The sequence below is a fragment of the Megalobrama amblycephala genome, linkage group LG4, assembly GCF_018812025.1.
Source record: "Megalobrama amblycephala isolate DHTTF-2021 linkage group LG4, ASM1881202v1, whole genome shotgun sequence".
Classification (NCBI taxonomy): Eukaryota; Metazoa; Chordata; class Actinopteri; order Cypriniformes; family Xenocyprididae; genus Megalobrama; species Megalobrama amblycephala.
The window spans coordinates 13622242-13642635 of record NC_063047.1 but is presented as its reverse complement, the minus strand read 5'-3'; the positions used below and the strand labels follow the sequence as shown (position 1 = coordinate 13642635).

The 20394-nt window shown below is 36.3% G+C and overlaps 3 protein-coding genes across 3 annotated transcripts; all 3 read left to right on the top strand.

Annotated features, from left to right (window-relative positions):
* The first annotated feature begins 1448 nt into the window (after positions 1-1448).
* LOC125266082 (lysophosphatidic acid receptor 6-like) lies at positions 1449-5565 on the top strand. Its single transcript, XM_048186551.1, has 2 exons — positions 1449-2081; positions 4339-5565. The coding sequence occupies exons 1-2, from the start codon at positions 2070-2072 to the stop codon at positions 5311-5313; spliced, it is 987 nt and encodes a 328-aa protein (XP_048042508.1). The 5' UTR covers positions 1449-2069; the 3' UTR covers positions 5314-5565.
* A 1348-nt stretch (positions 5566-6913) lies between these two features.
* Positions 6914-8523, top strand: LOC125266728 (lysophosphatidic acid receptor 6-like). The gene is made up of 2 exons (XM_048187669.1): positions 6914-7053; positions 7418-8523. The coding sequence occupies exon 2, from the start codon at positions 7433-7435 to the stop codon at positions 8480-8482; it is 1050 nt and encodes a 349-aa protein (XP_048043626.1). The 5' UTR covers positions 6914-7053; positions 7418-7432; the 3' UTR covers positions 8483-8523.
* Positions 8524-9642: 1119 nt separating this feature from the next.
* arrdc1a (arrestin domain containing 1a) lies at positions 9643-20088 on the top strand. The gene is made up of 8 exons (XM_048187668.1): positions 9643-9825; positions 14851-14961; positions 15049-15099; positions 16734-16888; positions 17046-17228; positions 18191-18367; positions 18598-19150; positions 19358-20088. Exons 1-8 carry the CDS (start codon positions 9708-9710, stop codon positions 19393-19395), a joined length of 1386 nt encoding a protein of 461 aa, XP_048043625.1. The 5' UTR covers positions 9643-9707; the 3' UTR covers positions 19396-20088.
* The last annotated feature ends 306 nt before the right edge of the window (positions 20089-20394 follow it).

Here is a 20394-nt window from a genome sequence, read left to right as displayed (position 1 = left end):
TAATGCGCTGTGAGCACAGAAAACCAGAGAGAGAAGGATTTATACACAAGGTGTACGTTTATCTACAAAATATAAGAATAAAACAAAGATGCATACAAACAAGATAAACAAAGGAAACCGAGGAACACGGGAAAAACGTAACTAAACTCAACAACAACCAACAGTGAACATGGGTAACACTAGGGTATATATAAACAAGGTTATGTCAGAGATCGTATTATTATAGGCAAATAAGAGGGTCTGTATCTCTTACCATTGGAGAAAGTGTAACGGCTAACTTAATCGCGTGTGGCACCTCTCAGCCTATCGTGTATTGGCAGTGACATCAGTCGCAACATTCCCTAGTCTGCCTTCTCTTAAAAAAATACATTTTTATCAAGCTAAAATCTACATATAGTTCCCAAAGAAAGTATTGTTTAGCCGTTACGTTTTTTTGGCTAAAAGTTTCAGGCTTGCCTTCCAGTGGCTTTGGTTATGTCATGATACTCTAGAGATGGTGCAGGCTGATAGGTCCTTAACTCAACATCATTCTCTATAGGACACAGTTCATTGGTTCCTGCTGTTTCAGTAGCCAATGAGCTACCTTCAATGTTCGGTCAGCAATTGCTGTAGCAATTGCAGCGCACGTTCAGAAACCCTCCACCTTCCCCAGCTCCACCTGTATAGGTCTGCTATGGGTAATTCATATAGACTATATTGTACAGCAGCAGAATGCCTTAAGCCGAGTTCAGACTGCACTATTTTCAAAGTAGTCGGGTCTTTTCACACTGCATGACTATCTTGGCCAGCATTCAGTCGCTGCTGTGTTCACAGTGCACGATGGATCGGCGACAGAAGGTTTCACACTGCATGACTTTACAATAGGAAGAATCGCCGACAACTCTGTCTGGCACGCAAACAACGTTGCACAACCAAACACACGCGAGATGTGACAAGGAAACAACGCGATATCACGCGTGCAAGACCGGAGTTCTCATTTGAGACTGGGTTTATTTTTAAAAATGGTAGCCTGCAAGAAGCTTGCAATACGAATTGCCTGTGCGCTGATTTGCAGCGAAAACAAGAAAAAGAAAAGAAGAATATGGAGGAGGAAATGGTTAGGGAGACGCGAGGAACAAGGATTGTGTGTTCTGCAACGAGAGTGGTCTATAACTCCTCCCCGAACTCCCCGTTGCTCTGTATCTTGCTCTCTCATTGGCTGTCGGTCATCGCCGATGTAGTTTTCAGTCAGAACACTTTTCACACGGCAGGATTTTGAATCGCCGACATGTCCAGATATTTAGCATGCCAAATATCTCACGGACGTCTGCGACTCATCTGCGATTCTCTCAGATCGCGTCTTTGCTCATTCACACTGCGTGATTGTCACTCGCGTGAATGAGCACCGATTTGCCTGAGATTTCGGGCATTTGTCGGCGAATTCTCAAAACCTGTCGGCAAGCCAAAATCGGGGCTAAAATCGTGCAGTCTGAACTCGGCTTTACTTGCTCACAGCAGAGTGTTGTGTATGTATTGGCAGTAGCAAGTAGCAGACATCAAACACTGAACCAGACTAGATCCAAAAAGCAACAGTATGAACACAAAGAGGTCTGAGACCACATTCCTACTTAAGTGGACCAAAAAGGATCTGAGTCCTCTTTCAGGGACAGGGACAGTGTGAATGTAAAGACAACTGGGTCCTTTTTCACTTGGTTCATGTCTTGGTCCACTTAAAGGAGTATGAATTTGTTTTGTTTTTTAATGAGGACTCAAATGTAAAAAAAACACCCTAATTACACAGTGTCAAATGATCTAATCACATATTTCCGGTCTTTACTGCAGCCAAACACAACATGACAAGATGCAACCCCACTCTTAACAAGTTATGCTTTTGCAGTCGAAAAGTCAAGTTTGCATACACCCACCTTGCAAGCGGTGACACCTACATTAAAGATAGCATCAAAACACTTTGGTCATTATGATCAAGAGGAAATGTACTTTAAATTTGTAAGTCTTCCCTTGGCATATATAATGCCTTGCAGAAGTCTAAACAATTACTGTAGCCATCAAGATATCCAGGCTTCTCTCTGATGGACTCAAAGGTAACAAAATTTGAATCATTGCAAATGTAATATATATTATATGTTTTATATATATATATATATATATAGATAGATAGATAGATAGATACATAGATACATAGATCTACAGCTGTTTTTTTGTTTTGTGATGGTTGTTCATGAGTCCCTTGTTTGTTCTGAGCAGTTAAACTGAGCTCTGTTCTTCAGAAAAATCCTCCAGGTCCTGCAGATTCTTGGATTTTCCAGCATCTTTTGCATATTTGAACCCTTTCCAGCAGTGACTGTATGATTTTGAGATCCATCTTTTCACACTGACAACAACTGAGGGACTCAAACACAACTATTAAAAAAGGTTCAAACATTCACTGATGCTCCAGAAGGAAATACAATACATTAAGAGCCGGTGGGTGAAAACTTTTGAACAGGATGAAGAAGTCCAAATTTTTCTTACTTTGTTTAAATATCAGTTTTTTAGTTTAGTACTGCTTTTCGGAAGCAACAGAAGATACTTTAATATTTCCCAGAAGACAAATTAAGTACAATTTACCTTGATCTTCAAATTCAAAAAGTTTTCACCCACCGGCTCTTAATGCATCGTGTTTCCTTCTGGAGCATCAGTAAATGTTTGAACCTTTTTTAATAGTTGTGTTTGAGTCCCTCAGTTGTCCTCAGTGTGAAAAGATGGATCTCAAAATCATACAGTCACTGCTGGAAAGCGTTAAAATATGCAAAAGATGCTGGAAAACTGAAGAATCTGCAGGACCTGGAGGATTTTTCTGAAGAACAGAGCTCAGTTTAACTGCTCAGAACAAACAAGAGACTCATGAACAACCATCACAAAACAAACAAACAAACAAACAAAAAAACAGCCGTAGATCATCAGGTAACCACACACAGTATTAAGAACTAATGGTTCACATACTTTTGAACAGGGTCATTTTAAAAAATGCAGCTATTTTTTGTCTCGTGAATTATATGTAAACATCTTTTATGTAAAATATCTTAATCAGTACTAAATAAAAAATAACATGCATTTTGTATGATCTTTCTTATTTTGTTAACATTTTTCACATTTCACAGATTATGCGAGGGGTTCACAAACTTTCAAGCGGCACTATATATATATATATATATATATATATATATATATGTGTGTGTGTGTGTGTGTGTATATATATAGCCCATGCCAAAAAATTAAACTTACAATGTGAAGGTTTAGTGAATAAGTAACAGATATAAATTTTTGTTCTGCAATAGTAATATATTAATATAATGTTAATATTCAAAGCATCTGTTAACCTCAGATAACCTTGAAATAATATATATTATTTATATTCTATATCTATGTATCTTATAGTGCTATTTCGGTGATATAGTACTATTTTACTATTTTATATGCTTAGAAAATAAAACTAATAACTTTTTTTTTTTTTAAGTTGTCATTAATGTAAAAAACTAAATTAAAAAATTCTATGTAAATTTACGCTTTTTGACAATTTAGTAGAATACCTGAATTCTGATTTAAATTAATTATGTAGGCCTAAATTGTTAATTGAAAGAATGTTATAACAATAGATTATGTATTTAAATAAGATGATTCCACTCAAATGGTTAGAGGGTTAGTTTACCCAAAAATGAAAATAATGTCATTTATTACTCACCCTCATGTCATTCTACACCCGTAAGGCCTTCATTCATCTTCTGAACACAAATTAAGATATTTTTGATTAAATCCAGTGGCTCAGTGAGGCCTGTATTCACAGCAATGACACTTCCTCTCTCAAGATCCAAAAAGGTACTAAAAACATATAAATCAGTTCATGTGAGTACATTGGTTCTACCTTAATATTATAAAGCGACGAGAATACTTTTGGTGAATGAAGATGAACAAAGGTCTTACGGGTGTAGAATGACATGAGGGTGAGTAATAAATTACATTATTTTCATTTTTGGGTGAACTAACCCTTTAAAGGTTATGATGAACACTGACTGCATTAATTATAGTAAAGATTAAAAAAAAATGTATTCTGTCTTTGCTGCCATACAAATCTAAATGAATTACTGTGTCCACAAATTACCCATAACAAATAGACATAGACATATCTCACAAATCTTGATATTTAGATGAAAAGTCAAGATAACATCTGTGGTCATCTATGTTCAACTAATTCAAGTTTTCTTACCCCATCTAACCTATGTTTCATCCGTTACATCTCTTCACTGTAACCATCATGATATTAATAAGGCCATTTGTATTTTCATCATTCATTTCTTACAGATGAACAGCACGGAGATCTCTTTATGGAATGCCACCAGCAGCTATTGTCCCATAAAGCCTCAGCACATCATCATCTCTGTGCTCATTTGTCTGACCTTCTTGGTGGGACTCCTGCTCAATGTCTTCAGTCTGTGGGTGTTCACATGCAGGACACCAGTGTGGACGTCCAGCACAGTTCTTCAGTTTCATCTAGCTGTCAGTGATGTCATAATATGTCCTATGGGACCATTTATGGCAGTATATTATCATTCTGCTAACTGGATTTTTGGAAAAGCTCTCTGTCAGCTTAAAGTAGCTTTAATAACCTTTCACATTTACAGCAGTATTCTGTTTCTCTCTCTAATTAGCATTCACCGCTATGTGGCTGTGGTGCGCTACAATCGAGACTCTTGTATGAATCGCAAGGACTTTGTCCAGAAACTCTGTGTTGGAGTTTGGCTTTTTGTATTGATTATGGGAACTGCATTCGCCGCTATTGTAGACACGAGCACAGAGAACAATCACACTTTATGCCTCAGCATTCACCAAGGACAATATATTGACCTCTATTTAATTGTAAACTTCACTTTCCTCGTTCCTGTATTACTTCTAGCATTCATTGTTTCTGCAATCTGCTACTGTCTTCTGGTGCGCTCGATGTCCCTTCTCGACACTAGCCATGACAATGGACAAGCTATTAAGAACAAATCACATAAAATGGTGGCTGTCTGTTTGGTAACATTTGTTGCTTATTTCATGCCTATGAATGTGGTGCGCAGTGTGGGTATTGTGGTCAAGAAATTCTTCCCCCACAAATGCAGCCTACTTTTAGAAATTGAAACTGCATATTATGTGTCATGGATTGTGGCTGGTGCCAACTGCTGTCTAGATCCAATTATATATTGTTTCAGTTCTAAGAAATTCATGAGAAATGTTCATATCTCTCTTAGTAAAATAGGTGTGAGGTGTGAAACAGGGCATGATGAATCTTTATAAGACTGACCTCATGTTAGCTAGATGTTAGCTACTCTTTGACTGATTACATTATGTATGTATTATAATATGACAAACATTGATTATATTATGTATATATATATATATGATATTAATATGCATTATGTGTGCATTTTGTTTTGAAAATTCATATTCATTTTATCAAATTTTATAAAATTTCATCAAATTGTAATATACAGTGGCATATGTGAACCCCTTGCAGAATCTGTGAAAATGAGAATTATTTTAATAAAATAAGAGGGATAATAAAAAATGCATGTTATTTTTTGTTTAGTACTGTCCTGAGTAAGATTTATTTCACATAAAAGATGTTTACATTTAGTTCACAAGACAAAACAATAGCTGAATTTATTAAAATAACCCCATTCATAAGTATGTGAACCACTGATTCTCAATACTGTGTGTGGTTACCTGATGATCCACGACTGTTTTTTTGTTTTGTGATGGTTGTTCATGAGTCTCTTGTTTGTCCTGAGCAGTTAAACTGAGCTCTGTTCTTCAGAAAAATCCTCCAGGTCCTGCAGATTCATCAGTTTTCAAGCATTTTTGCATATTTCAACCCTTTCCAGCAGTGACTGAATGATTTTGAGATTCGTCTTTTCACACTGAGGACAATTGAGGGACTCAAACACAACTATTAAAAAAGGTTCAAACATTCACTGATGCTCCAGAAGGAAACACGATGCATTAAGAGCTGAGGGGTGAAAACTTTTGAATTCAAATATCAAGGTAAATTGTACTTAATTTTTCTGCCGGGAAACATGCAAGTATCTTCTGTTGGTTCCGAAGGGCAGTACTAAATGAAAAACAATGATATTTAAACAAAATGAGAGAAATTGTGACATCTTCATCCTGTTCAAAAGTTTTCACACCCCGACTCTTAATGCATCGTGTTTCCTTGAAAACACAGATCTCAAAATCCTACAGTCACTGCTGGAAAGGGTTCAAATATGCAAAAATGCTTGAAAACTGATGAATCTGCAGGAGCTGGAGGAATTTTCTGAAGAACAGAGCTCAGTTTAACTGCTCAGGACAAACAAGAGGCTCATGAACAACCATCACAAAACAAAAACACAGTCGTGGATCATCCAGGTAACCACACACAGTATTGAGAATCAATGGTTCACATACTTATGAATGGGGTTATTTTAATAAATTCAGCTATTGTTTTGTCTTGTGAACTAAATGTAAACATCTTTTATGTAAAATATCTTACTTAGGACAGTACTAAACAAAAAATAACATGCATTTTTTATTATCCCTCTTATTTTATTAAAATAATTCTCATTTTCACAAATTCTGCAAGGGGTTCACATACTTTTTCATGCCACTGTATATGCTTATGTTTGATAAATATTTTGCTTAGTTTTATGAAGTGTATTATTATGATAGCTGTTGATTAAGTGCAGCTTATAAGATTTTTATAGTTTTGATTAATTTTTTTCTTCATCGACATTCAAAATATAAGCTGCATTAGACTAGTTAGATGGGGAAAATGTTTTTTATTACATTATCTAAAGTGTTCGTTTTTAACTAGAATGACAAGGGTGGAGTTTTGGTTAATGTCTGCTGACTAATAAAAGGAAATCCTGTCTTGGTTCCTTTTTGTTACTTACATGATACTGAAATGTTCACATAAAGCCATTTGCTTTCATATCACTCTCTGCGCAATTTATGTAGGCCTATTCCAAATGTGTTTTGAGGGGAGTGTTGCATGACCTGGTAAGTGCTTAGCTTGATGTTTACATTTGGGTTTCTTTCAATATAATACATTTTAAATGTATAGTTTGTGTTAGTGTGTTCACATATATGTAAAAATACATAAATACGCATCACATTTCTATGACCATTCAACATCACATGACAGCAAAACATATTTAAATAGAGCTCAAAAAGCGTTTAATGACTTGTTTTTAGATATTTAGTGCGTTTTTCTGCTTTGTTGCACATTTAGATATTAAGAAAAAATGATAACGTGACATTCATCAGCATTGGCACTTGTATGAAATTCTCCAAGTTTATTTATTTGCAATATACCTAACACAAAATGTGATCAGAATGACACACTCATTTCTTTCCCACACAGTGGCATTCTTCTAAGATGAGGACCTCAGAATCAGTCCGTGTAGGGAACAGCAGCAATGCGAGTCAAGGGAACACATGCTCTCCTGAGCCTGAGCATGTGTCTCTGGCTGTGATCCTCTGTCTCGTCTATCTGCTGGGCCTCCTGCTCAACGGATTCAGCCTGTGGGTCTTCACCTGTCGCATTCACAAATGGAACTCTGGAACCATTCTGCAGTTCAATCTGGCTCTATCTGATGCCATCATTACACCACTCACCCCACTGATGGCAGTGTACTTCGCCATGGATGACTGGATTTTTGGGGGATTCATCTGCCAGCTGAAGATTGCCGTGCTCAGCGTCCACTTCAGTGGGAGTGTGATCTTCCTCACGCTCATTAGCATTCATCGCTATATGACCGTGGTTCACTTCAGACGCTCTTCGTTGATGAAAAGGAAGACATTCGTGAAGAAGCTGTGTGCTGGGATTTGGTGTTTTCTGATAATACTTGGCATTATCTATGGATGTCTGCTTCCTGTAACCACTGAGAAAACCTCTGTAACTGAGAAAACGCAGTGTCTTACTATTCATCAGACAACTCTGACAGATGCTTACTTTATTATTAACTTTGTGTTTTTTTTCTTTTGGTGTATTTTACCTTTAACTATATCAGTGTTTTGCTACAGTCGCCTGGCGAGCTCAGTGTCCCGCATTAACATAAACTCTGTTCAGGGCCAGTCGGTCAAGAATAAATCCTTGAAGATGATAGGGATATGTCTGGTCATATTTGGCCTTTGCTTTCTTCCTCTCAACGTTGTTCGAACCATCGGAGTAGTCGTGAAAAAGTATCACCCTAAGGAATGCATGCTTCTGTTGCGGTTGCAAACAGCATATTATGTATGCTATATACTGGCAGGAATCAACTGCTGCTTGGACCCCCTAATCTACTTTTTTGGATCAAGTAATTTCATTAAAGCATTCAGGAGATCTCTTAGGGTAATAGGGTTTAAAAATAATGTAGAAAACAAAAATGAATCAGAAACATTAAGTCAAACTGGAAACAAGAATGTAATTTTTACTGTCTCTTAAGGCATTTTAAAGTCAGCATTAAACAGAATTTGTGATCATAATTTCACCCCTTTTATAACGTGAACTGGTGAACCATGAAAATAATAATGATGATGTGCATAGATTTATTACTGTTTTAAGAAATAAAAATTGTCCATTTTCATTTCATGGTGACTTTAATGGTGCTAAGTATCCTACTGCAAGATTACCGTACAAAATATTTTTGTCTTTAAAATCTATATAATCAGTGAATTTGATGCCTCCGCTGTTTTTTCTGCTGACAACATTGCACTGAACTATAATGCATTAAAAAAAATTGTTAAAATATTTTGCAAAGTAATGTTGACATGAAAATAACTACTGTATGCGCTGTGCAAGGCTAGCAACCCTTCAAAACATGCAAAGCAGCTCTGAAACTCTTATTCACTTGTATCTTTATAATATCAGTATGAATAAAATTGATATATGAAGTAATGCTGTATTTTGAATTGTAGAGCATGTGACTGAAACTTAGAAAATCCAATATTTTAGACAGTGAAGCTGTCTCAGTGTTGATGACTGATGCAAGATAAATAATAACTCGCTCAGTGGTTTTTTTTGTGCAATACAAATATAACATTTACAAATACAAAGACAATAAATTATAAATAGTAATAAATTATTGATAGATTAATATTATATTGTTTATATGCGAGAATGGTCTAATTTCAGGGAGTCACATATATACACATATATATTTGCAAAAAGCACAGTCTCAAAACAAATGAACTATAGTTTTGGGGCCAACATATTAAAGTCCTAATGGAAACTAGATAAAGTTGAAGGTATTTTAGAGATGTAATAAAAAACTGTAAATCTCCAACAGAACTGATTTAAAAAAAAAAAAAAATTAAATGACTTAGTTTATCCATTTAATTTTGAAAAAGTTATTAAGAGGAAAAGGTAATGGAAAAGTCCATTAACTCAAATCCCCCAATGCCCGATCAGCCATCATAACACTTTTTTAAAGCGAGTTTTAGAATTCCAAACAAAGTCTACTGTAATTTTGTCCAGTGTTCTACAAATCTCCACAGAAACATCCAGTGCCATTGTAGGATAATGGCTCGGTGTTTTGGTGAGAACCGAGAACCACGAGTGACGTCACTACATCAGGTGCGTGACGTCGCCGGCCACAGGTAGAGCATTTCCTTCACTCGCGGTGAATTAGTTTCGCTCACCCACCTGTTCACGGTGGATAGAGATCAGAATGGGAAAGCTTCAGGAATTCGAAATAACTTTTAATAACAACAAAACAGTTTATAGTCCCGGCGAATCCCTCTCTGGAACTCTGAAAATCACAATTACACAGCCCATACTATGTAAAGGTAGGTAAACCAATGATAGTAGGCTACACCGCAGCCACCCTTTGTGTTTTTACTGGATGTTTTTTTTTCCTGATAAAGTTTACCTTTTAAAGGACCCTACTTGTGTATCAGAGGTAAATGCTAGTCTACTGGTTGTTTTCCTAGACGCGCGCACGTTTGTAGTTGGTTTTGTCCTCGCGCTTCGAAGACTGAAACTAGTATCGACTCGAGCGAAACTTGCTGCGGATCTTTATTGACATACCAACGAGGAATGGTATCTAAACCTCGAACTACTTTCGTTTCTGTCGGATTAGTTCTCCAAAATTTCCGTAAAAAACAGAAACAGTGTATTTCAGGACAATAAGCACGCTTAAATCTGTACTATATAATACTTTGATTCTCGATAACGTGTCAGGTGTACTACTCGTAGTTTCGGATATCAGGTTCAGTATTTTAAAACAGTGACCGAGGAAATAAAATATGAAGTTCTATATTTAAATAAAAGTTAGGCTTTAGGACCTAAAATAGTGTAAGGAAACCTACGGTTGGGCATGGGCAGCTGCTCTGCGGTGTTTATTGTTTTTCCGAACGCGCCATTTGCATATTTATGCCTTAAGCCTTCAGCAGTGAGTCCAATCATTCAGACCTTTTAAACATCCTTTAAATTGATTAACAAAGCTGATTTTAAAATCCGGACTGAGTACCATACATGAATGCAGTTTGCTTGCAGTACTGGTCAGACTGCTTGGTTGGAAAAAAAAAAAAAAAAAGGTATAGGCCTATTGTATGCATCTTTTCACCCACCATCTGTTCATGTTAAGGTCAGATATCCTGACACAGCTAAGCCTAACATAGTCAGTAGTGCTTATTCACTACAACATTTTATTAGGACGGTATAAATCTGCTTTGATTTACAGATATATGCAAAGGAATGCAAGATAATGTAAAATAAGATCCCACTAGACTAGGCTAAATCAAGAGTTTTGAAAAAAAGAGACTTTAATATGTTTAGCCCAGACTTAGACATTTACACTCAAGCCATTTTATGGAGTCTTTATTATCAAAATATCATTGCTGTTGTCATTTAAGAGAAAATACATACTCTATTGTAGGTTTCCACTAATACAAACGCTTACAGGACAGGACAAGGGGCAGTAATACCCTACAAACCTTGTCCTGAGCAATGATGCTTGGGCATATTCCCATTGAGAATGGCCAACAAAACTCAGATCTAAAGTATTCAGATCTAGAAATTTGTTGCTCATTCTCATTGGGAAAGTGCCCAAGCATTGTCGCTGGGTGACATTGCCTGGCAACATTGCTCAAAGATTTGCCCTGTGTATCATCACCTTATTTGCATTGACACAACAGTGAATAACAAAAAATTACACATACATAATTAAATTAGAGGACAATTACTGTATACATGTATGTGCAGAATAGTTACAGACACATAGTATAAATAAATATAACTAGCTATCTAAAAAAGTTTAAGGCTTTGTTACTTGCTGTTCAGTTCCAAAAGCATATATTGCATATATTGAATGTGTTTTTGCAGATACAGTCCAACACTGACTTGTTTATACACCCATAAAACTAATATGAAAGTAACCAGTGAAATCTGTTGTCACTAAAGAAATTGCAGGTACTGTTTGACTTTTGATTTTGGCCTTGGCCATGGGATCAAGATGAAATGTCTCTGAATTTATATGAAAATGACATCCTTTTCTTCTGTGTAAAAAAACAAACAAAAAGCAAAACAAAAAAACAGCATCATTGTGAACAAGGAAGAAAGTGTGTTGTTATTGAGAACTGCTGTGAAATAGGAAAATGTGATAAGACTGAAAATGGGTCAGATGATCATTCAGATAAAATAACAATTAAAAATAATAAATCACACCAGAAGTAACAGTATGCAGTGCTAGAAGTCATGTGGTTATGTCAGTGGTTTGGGGCTTGTCTGTTGAGCCGAGATGTTGATAATACTCACCGGACTGGTTTGCTGACATTCCGGATCAAGGACGGCAAGAATAACAATCGCGCACAGCCACCATTACAGCTTCATGGCAAAGTGAAGTCAGCTGACAGTATTTGAAACAGTGTGTTTCAACAGTGAGTGTTTGTTTAGATTTTTTTTGTTGAATTAAATTACTTAAGTAGCTGACCTTTATTTGATACAAGCTATGGTTTTGCCCTCTTTTCTGGTGTATTAATAATGCATGCTTTGTTTAATGGTTGGACAAAAGTTTCCACCCACATCAATTCTTGAAAGTCAGTTTACTACCACTCATATTCTCTTTAGTAAGTCAGATTAACCGATCATGAAATCTTAAGATTTCAAATGTTGTTATTGTTCGCCCGGTTTCTTATAGAGTCTCTTCTGACATATTTCCCATGGTTGCTTATGTATCTGTGGTAACATCAATGCTTACTAACACTCAGGGTGTGTCTGGGGGGTAGAGAGAGTCAGAGAGAAAGGGGGTGGGGTGGAATTGAGGATGGAGAGAAAAAAAAAAAAAAAAGGACAAATAAAGACACATGGGTCATTCCGTGTCAAATCAACCAGAGGTCCCTGGCTCATATTTTTGAACTTGTTCATATTTTTTTGTAGAAAGGCAAACATAAATAGTAATGAAAGCCAAAAGATTAAATGTCACAGATGTACACTGCCCTCCAAAGGTTTGGAAACACCCCTGGCAAAGTGCGGTTTTGGACGATATCAGCATAAATCCTTATAATTTTTTGGTGCAAATACATTACAGTAACTTGCCATTATCATTGAAGACCAGCAATAATAATTTTCATTTTGATTACATAATAATGGCAATGTCAAAGTCCGACATGACCCTTTGCCAGCTGTGATGCCTGGTTACTGGTTTAAACTTGGCCCAGGTTTGTAAAATATTTTTTGGGTCAGCACAAGTTAATGATGAATTGATGAATCGAAAATTTAAGTTTTTTCGATGTATAAACTGTTTATATAATAAAATATGTTTGTCCCTCGTCAGTGCAAAATTATCACAAATTAAAAAGGATTCATGTCAATAGAATTAAAGATATCTTGTAGGGGTGTGACGAGATATCTCGCGAGACTAATATGTGACGAGATTTCTCGTCGAGGCGAAAAGTAGTCTCGTGATGTTGTTGCCATGACAGAGTGTTAGGATGATTAGGAAAGAATATGCCACCGCTTCGTTTACATTACGCCTCCACTGTTGTTTTGCTTTGTATTTAAATAAAAAACATTTAATTCAGTTGGATAAAGGTTGCCACCGCTCCATATTTACAGAGTTACGCGCGATCGCTAAAAGTGAAAGTAAACGCGAGCGCGCATTCAAACGCGATGTCAATACCCCGCATTTTGAAAGCGGCTCCCTGATGAATACAGATATCTCTCAATATGCAAGCTATTTTAGGCTGGGCAGTGTAGTTGTAACCATCTCGTAGCTCTGTATCAAAGAAAAAATTGGTCTTATTTGCACTTTGATTATTGATAGAGTGTGATTATGGTTGCACTTGTAAAGTGTTACCATAAAAAATGAATAACAGTTTTCTCTTAATCTTATTAAGCACAAACGATAAGGTTTCATTTGTTAACATTAGTTAATGCACTGTGAACTATCATGAACTAACAATGAATGACTATTAACTAACATAAACAAAGATTAATAAATACTGTAGCAAACATGTTGCTCATTGTTAGTTGATGTTGGTTAATTGATGTTAATAAATGAGACCTTATTGTAAAGTGTTACCATTTTTATTTATACTGTTTTTATGATCAGTTTGGGGAAAGGAGTTCAGTAGGAGGTCAAAAGTTGTAGAAGCTCATAAATCATGTACAGTAAGGTCTGAAGAGACTGAAATCATACAGAAGAGAAGTCAGTCTGTTGAGTTAGTGGCAAAACCTTTTACAGTACTTGAGTATTGTTGTCTTTTACTGCATATGATAATTCATACTAAGAAAGTAGAACTGAAATGACATTCATTACGAGATGATTAGTTAAAACATTTTAAAGACGCCTGCAGAATATTTTTTCTAGTCATGTATTTCGCCATTGAGGATTTCTTAAAAATAGTGTGTAAAAATCGTCTCGTCTCATCTTGTGAACTCAATCTCGAGTCTCGTCTCGTCTCGTGAGATAACTGTCTCGTCACACCCCTAATATCTTGATATCCTTTTAGATTCTGGTTCTTAACAAACATTCCTTTTGGTATCTTCATTTTAAAGGCCCTCGATGGTTCATTCCCAGAGATATGGAGATCGTAATACGGCTTCATGAGTAAATTGGTCAATTGTACACATTTTCAGTGGTCAAAAACCAAATGTGTGTCACTTTTCAGCTGATACTTTTTTGTTTTAAAGATGAATATCTGAAAAACAAATATTGTTGAAACTAGAAATGTATCTCGTGTGTTTCTATCATCTCAGTTGTATAGAACGTACCTGTCTGAGTGCCATAAATATTCCTAATGTGTTTTATGCAATTAAAAACTGTAAATAAAAAACAAAATAAGTTACACGGTCAATTTTTTCCGTGTTCATAAGAAAAATTTAATTGCAAAACAATTCTACTTTGCCCGGTTGCTAATTTTGTCATGCAAGATGTATTTTCTCACTGTAGAAATGATTTGTATTACTTAAATGAAATGACACTGTAGAAAAGGTTGCAGAACATTTCTTGAGAAATGAGAAGTAAATACATGTGCTAACCTCAATGCTGTGTAGCCTGTGTTCTAGACCTCTCCTGTTGACCGCATATGCTTAATGTGTTTTTGTCTGTTACCATGGCAGTCTGAATGTGTTAATGAAACATCCTGCTGTTAAAAGTGAAGGGCAGTGAGGTTCTCAGACATGGAACAAGCCTCTCATCTTGATGTCAGACATTTCCAGTCATCATGAAATATTCTTTTAAATGGCTGTTACCAAGAATTCAACATAACCTCATGCGCTGACACATTTAAATTTCGTGTTCAGAATAATAGAATTACAGTCAGTATAGGCACATTTCTTTTGACTGACCTATGTCTTTATTTCATAATCAGCAATCAAAGTGAACTGCCAGGGCTTCTGTGGAGTGACCAGCAAATCAAATGACACAGACTGGACAGACGAGGAGCAGTATTTCAGCAGCTCAGTCTCAATAGCAGATAAAGGTACAGAGAGGTCTTGGTCTTACTCGCACATTAAATGGCAGGATGCTTGTTCAAATCCCTTACAGATTCTTCCCATCTGTTTCCCAGGCACTCTGAAAGAGGGCGAGCACATTTTTCCCTTCAAGTTTCTCTTGCCAGGTACGACATGCTTTTATGTAATTGAACTGACTTGTCGCCCTGCATTCCTCCAAGATTCGTCAGAGTTTAACCACTGTTTACATTTATACCTCAGCAACAGAACAACATTATAAAAACCCTCAACTTTGTATAGGCTAACTAAATAGGGCTGGGCGATATATCGCATGCGATTGTCACGTGCATATCGTCAGTAAAGCCGGTTCCCTGATTACCGCTAAATCGCCATCACCTGCTTTCAAATGGAGCTGCATTTAATAGACAGAACCGTAGATCACTGACAAGCTACGCAATATCGCGTTCATTATCGAAGGCGATTCATATGCGATATGAACGCGATATTGCGTAGCTTGTCAGTGATCTACGGTTCTGTCTATTAAATGCCGCTCCATTTGAAAGTAGGTGATGGTGATTTAGCAGTAATCAGAGAACCGGCTTTACTGATGATATGCGTGTGACAATCGCATGCGATATATCGCCCAGGCCTATGACCTAATAAATGAGCCACCCAATATAGGAATGTACAGAGTTTTGTCCTATAGGTGGATGAACATACACCGATAGGACAAAACTCTGTAAATACACATTTACAGAGCCCCAAACCTTTTAATGTTTTTGAAAGAAATACAGTAAAGACAGTAATGTTCTGAAATTTTTAAAATGTAACTTGTTCCTGTAATGGTAAAGCTGAATTTTTAGCATAATTTCTCCAGTCTTCAGTGTCACATAGTCCTTCAGAAATCATTTTAATATACTGATTAGGTGCTCAATAAATATTTCTTATAATTATCACATTTGAAAACAGTTGTTGCTGCTTAATATTTTTTTTTTGTGTGAAAACTGATCTTTTTTTTTCTTCTAGGATTCTTTGATGAATAGAAAGTTTAGAAGAACTGCATTTAAAACTTTTGTAACATACATGTCTTTACTCTGATGTATCCTTGAATAGTGCAAACATTAAATAATTATTAAATGTTAAATATCAACTCAATATTCAGATTAGTTGTATTAAATATATATTTCTTTCAGCTTTTGAATGGTAGTGTAAATGAAATAAAAGTTGATATTTTGTTTGTGGTCAGTAAAATCACAAGGAAGGAAGCAGGAAGAAACTTTTTATCCATGATGTTTTCATGAGTTTCTTTTATTTTTTTATTTCCAGTGCAGTCCGACCCTTTCCAGCTAAGAGCAGATATTAAATTTTTCACATAATACTGGTGCTTATTACGACATACTGTAAATTGTGAATTGAATTGTGAATTCCCATAATTCCTTAATATTTGTTCATTTTATTCACTCTTCTCACAATGTGAACCTAACACACTCGCTAGCCCATCTAGTTTATCGCTGCTTTTATTGTCTGGAGCTGCTCGGCTGCTATTTGAAACCTCCATCTGCTGTTCCTCTTTTTTTTTTATCTGAGACTTTTCAGAACAATAGCACACTTAGAGAAACGTGCCTTCTCGTGCTGTAGCTTTGGCTTCTGCGGTTTTTAGCCTTTTGCTAAAAATATTTGAGCTTAATGCATAATGCACCCTTTTAAACCTTTTGCTTGAAAAGAACATTGTTGTTATGCAAAAGCCTAAAAGTTTAGTTGTGAGAAGTCACCAAATTAATTCATTATTATTCTTTTGTAGCTGCTGCACCAGCTTCATTTGAAGGGCTTTATGGACAGATTATATACAGAGTTCGGGCTTTCATAGAGACACCTCGTTTTGCGAAAGACTACAAGATAGAGAAGCCGTTCTCTATGTTGAACATATTAAACCTGAATGAAGTACCTGGTATACAGGTATGTGTGCAACACAGACCTCCATTTTGCTAGCAAAAAGTAATCAACCAGAAATCTGAATACACTTTTAATTTGATTACTTATATACTACATGATTCATGCTATCTGTGCTGTTTTTTTAGTGTCAGTGATTTACAATACTATTTGCTTTGTGCAGGAACGTAGCTCATCTTCTGTAACCAAGAATTTCTCATACTCGCTTATGAAGAATGGGACAGTGGTGCTGAATGCTGAGAGTGACAAGCGGGGATATATCGCTGGACAGATCATTAAAGTGTCTGCTGAGATTGAAAACAAATCTGAGAAGTCAACCGGCCATGTGGTTGCCAGTTTAATGCAGGTAAGATGACACTAACTACTTGCTGATTGTGTTGTGCTATCATAGACTGCAAGTGATTATAACAATATAGAATGCAAATATATATATATATATATATATATATATATATATATATATATATATATATATATATATATATATATAAAAAATATTTAAAAAAAAATGTTTTCTGCATTAGATTATATTTTCACACTAAGGCCTGTTTCACAGACAGGGCTTAGACTAAGCCAGGATTAGGCCTTAGTTCAATTAGGATATTTAAGGAGGTTTTAAAAACGTACGCTAGAAAAAAACACATTACTGGTGTGCATCTTGAGACAAAACAATGGCACTGACATATTTTAAGATATGTCAGCACAAGTTGCTTTAAGTTAAAACGGCTTAAACATTAATTTTAGTCTAGGACGAGTACGTTCAGCCGTTTAATAAAGCTGATTGCTGTAACCTGTATATCCAACTTCAGTGTGGTGTCTTCCTAGCTGCTGTGCGAATGGTATCTTGGTAAATTCGATCAAATTTTCACTATCTCTACTCTTCATAAATAAGGTAGTTGGTACATTATCAGCGGGAGCAGTTCAAAGTCAAACTAACATCATGTAATTTACGTCTCTACAATGATTGGTTGATATACCAATGGCAGCTAGCTGTGTATTTTTTCTCAACACTCTAACCGCTGAATGTGAAATACGCTATGGTGATTGGCTATGGCTTTGACTTCAGTGATATTTTACGGTGTTACAATGGTGAAATTCACATTCTGAGACATGAAATGAATGAATGACTGGGAATTTTTTACATTAAATTATCCTTCTCCCATTTTCCACCTCAAAATTTTGGGTAGGCTTTGCCTCCTGCAGATTAGTTGTTGACTGACATGGGTTTATCAGTTGTTGTGGTTGAAAATGCAGTTACATCTGTGGTCATTATCATGATATGATCCTTTGTTCATCTCTTCATTTCAGAAAGTAACATATAATACCAAGAAGCCGACCTATGACTTGCGGACAATAGCGGAGGTAGAAGGACCTGGAGTTAAGGGTGGAAATAAAACTGAATGGAAAGAGAAGATAATTGTCCCTACTCTTCATCAGTCCTCCCTGACTGATGGAAACCTCATCCATATCTGCTACTACATTCATGTGAGATTTAGTTATGCATATTACATTAACATAATGTAATATAACGCAAAGTGTGACTCTTTTCTTTCCTGTTAGCGTTTTGCTCTATTGCATTTAATAGCTGGCTGCACATAATCACCGGCAACATTCATATCAGAGAGATACATTTTATCAGAAGTTCATGCAAACCACATTTGGTATTTCCTGCTTCCTTCCTCTGAACGAATCTGATTTGTTTCTGCTTTTTTCAGGTCTATTTGAAACGCCCAGAGGCGTCCTTAACTCTGCCCATTTACATTGGAAACATTGCAGTGGATCCAACTCGGCCTTCCCCCTCTCGGTCGGTTCCACCTATGCCAGCCCCACGTAACTACCCCACCCCTGCCCCTGCCTCTGCCTCTGCCCCTGCCCCTGCCCCATCTCCTGCTGCTGCTCCCGCTGAATCAGCCGCTCCCAATCTGCCGCCACGCACAACCCCAAAACCTGCACCCAAACCTAGGCCTCGTAGCGCCTACGCGTCCCCCAGTGCGCCTCCAGCGGATCTGTACCCAGAGCTCTCAGGCTTGGCTAACTACAACGGGGAAATGGCAAAGAGTCCACAGCATGAGTCAGGTTCCCAGGCTGCAGTGTCCCCTAATGCATTCAGCTACGCTCCTGGACTCAGCTTTAGACAGAAACAGAACTCCAGCGGCCCATCAGCACTGCCCTTGAGTTCATCCTCCCGTCCTCAAGACACAAACGGGAATCAAATGTCCTCTTCAGCAAGCTTGCCTCCAAACTATAGGAGTTCAGAATATCCACATGGTATGGGAAAATCTCACTGAAACATTTGAATAGTTGTATGTTTTAGTTATACAGTGTGTATAACTACGTCATATAAAATCTCAATGTGAAACGGGTCTAACTTTTACATTTTAATATTTAAAATTTAGAATTTCTATTATTATTATTTTATTTCATTAATCATTCAATATTACCTGATGATTAATTCGATTTTTTTTTTTTTTACAGAACCTCCACCTTCTTATGAAGATAGCTGCAATATATAGGATGTTAACCAACCAAATGAAGAAGGGAGAAAAAACAGTGAAAACATTCATAGCACTCCTGTGACTTTATAATAAATGCAGACCTCAAGCACTTTTAAACCAAATGTGTAAATATACAAATTCTGTGTTCTTCAGAGTACTGATATTAAACCTTAGAGGTCAACTGAAGTAATATTTCAGATGTGGTTTGGCAGCAATAATGCCAAACAGTTGGACATTTTGCTTTTTATTCTTGTCACTGGAAATTAGATCTGTCTCTTGCTAAAGTTATTTTACTACTTGTTTTTAGGAGTTTTATCATGAAAGAGTATTAAGTACTCTTTTACTAGTAGACTGTCCCTTGTTTTATACATTTGTGCTTGCAATCACAACCTCCAATGTATATTTGCTTTTATTATGTTCAGGCTTTGTTTTCGTACTTTCCTGATAAGATACAGAAGGATCCAGTTCTAATTTAAATTGTAACTTTAAGCGTATACTATGTTTGAATACACCCATAATCCTCATTATAGGAGACTACTGAATATATAAAGTTCTGTGGTATTTAATTGTTGTTTTCTTACTTTGATAGTATTTTTTCTCCCAAGACAGTTTTATTGCACACTACTTGCATGTTAAAAACGTTTTTGTATTTAAGCAGTGATTTACATTTAAATGTAGTGTACAGATGAATAAAATTCTTTTGAAAATCAATGTCATGCATATGAAGACAAATAAATTTTGCAGTTGAATTACACTAACTTAAAAAAGTGTACTTCTAAATAGAATGGGAATGAATAAGACTTTGATGTGAGTCTTTTATAGGCTATATTTTTGCCTTGTACAGATGGAGGATGAAGATCAGGGATAGAAAGTTAAAGCAACAGGATGATAGACATTGCTAATAAGTAACAATAGTTCTGTCTCTAGCTGTCTGGTGTACTAAAGCAGAAAGTGCAAGGAGAAGTGACACAGTTTGGCCTTAAGGTGCCAACTGCTGCACATTTGAGATGTGCATGT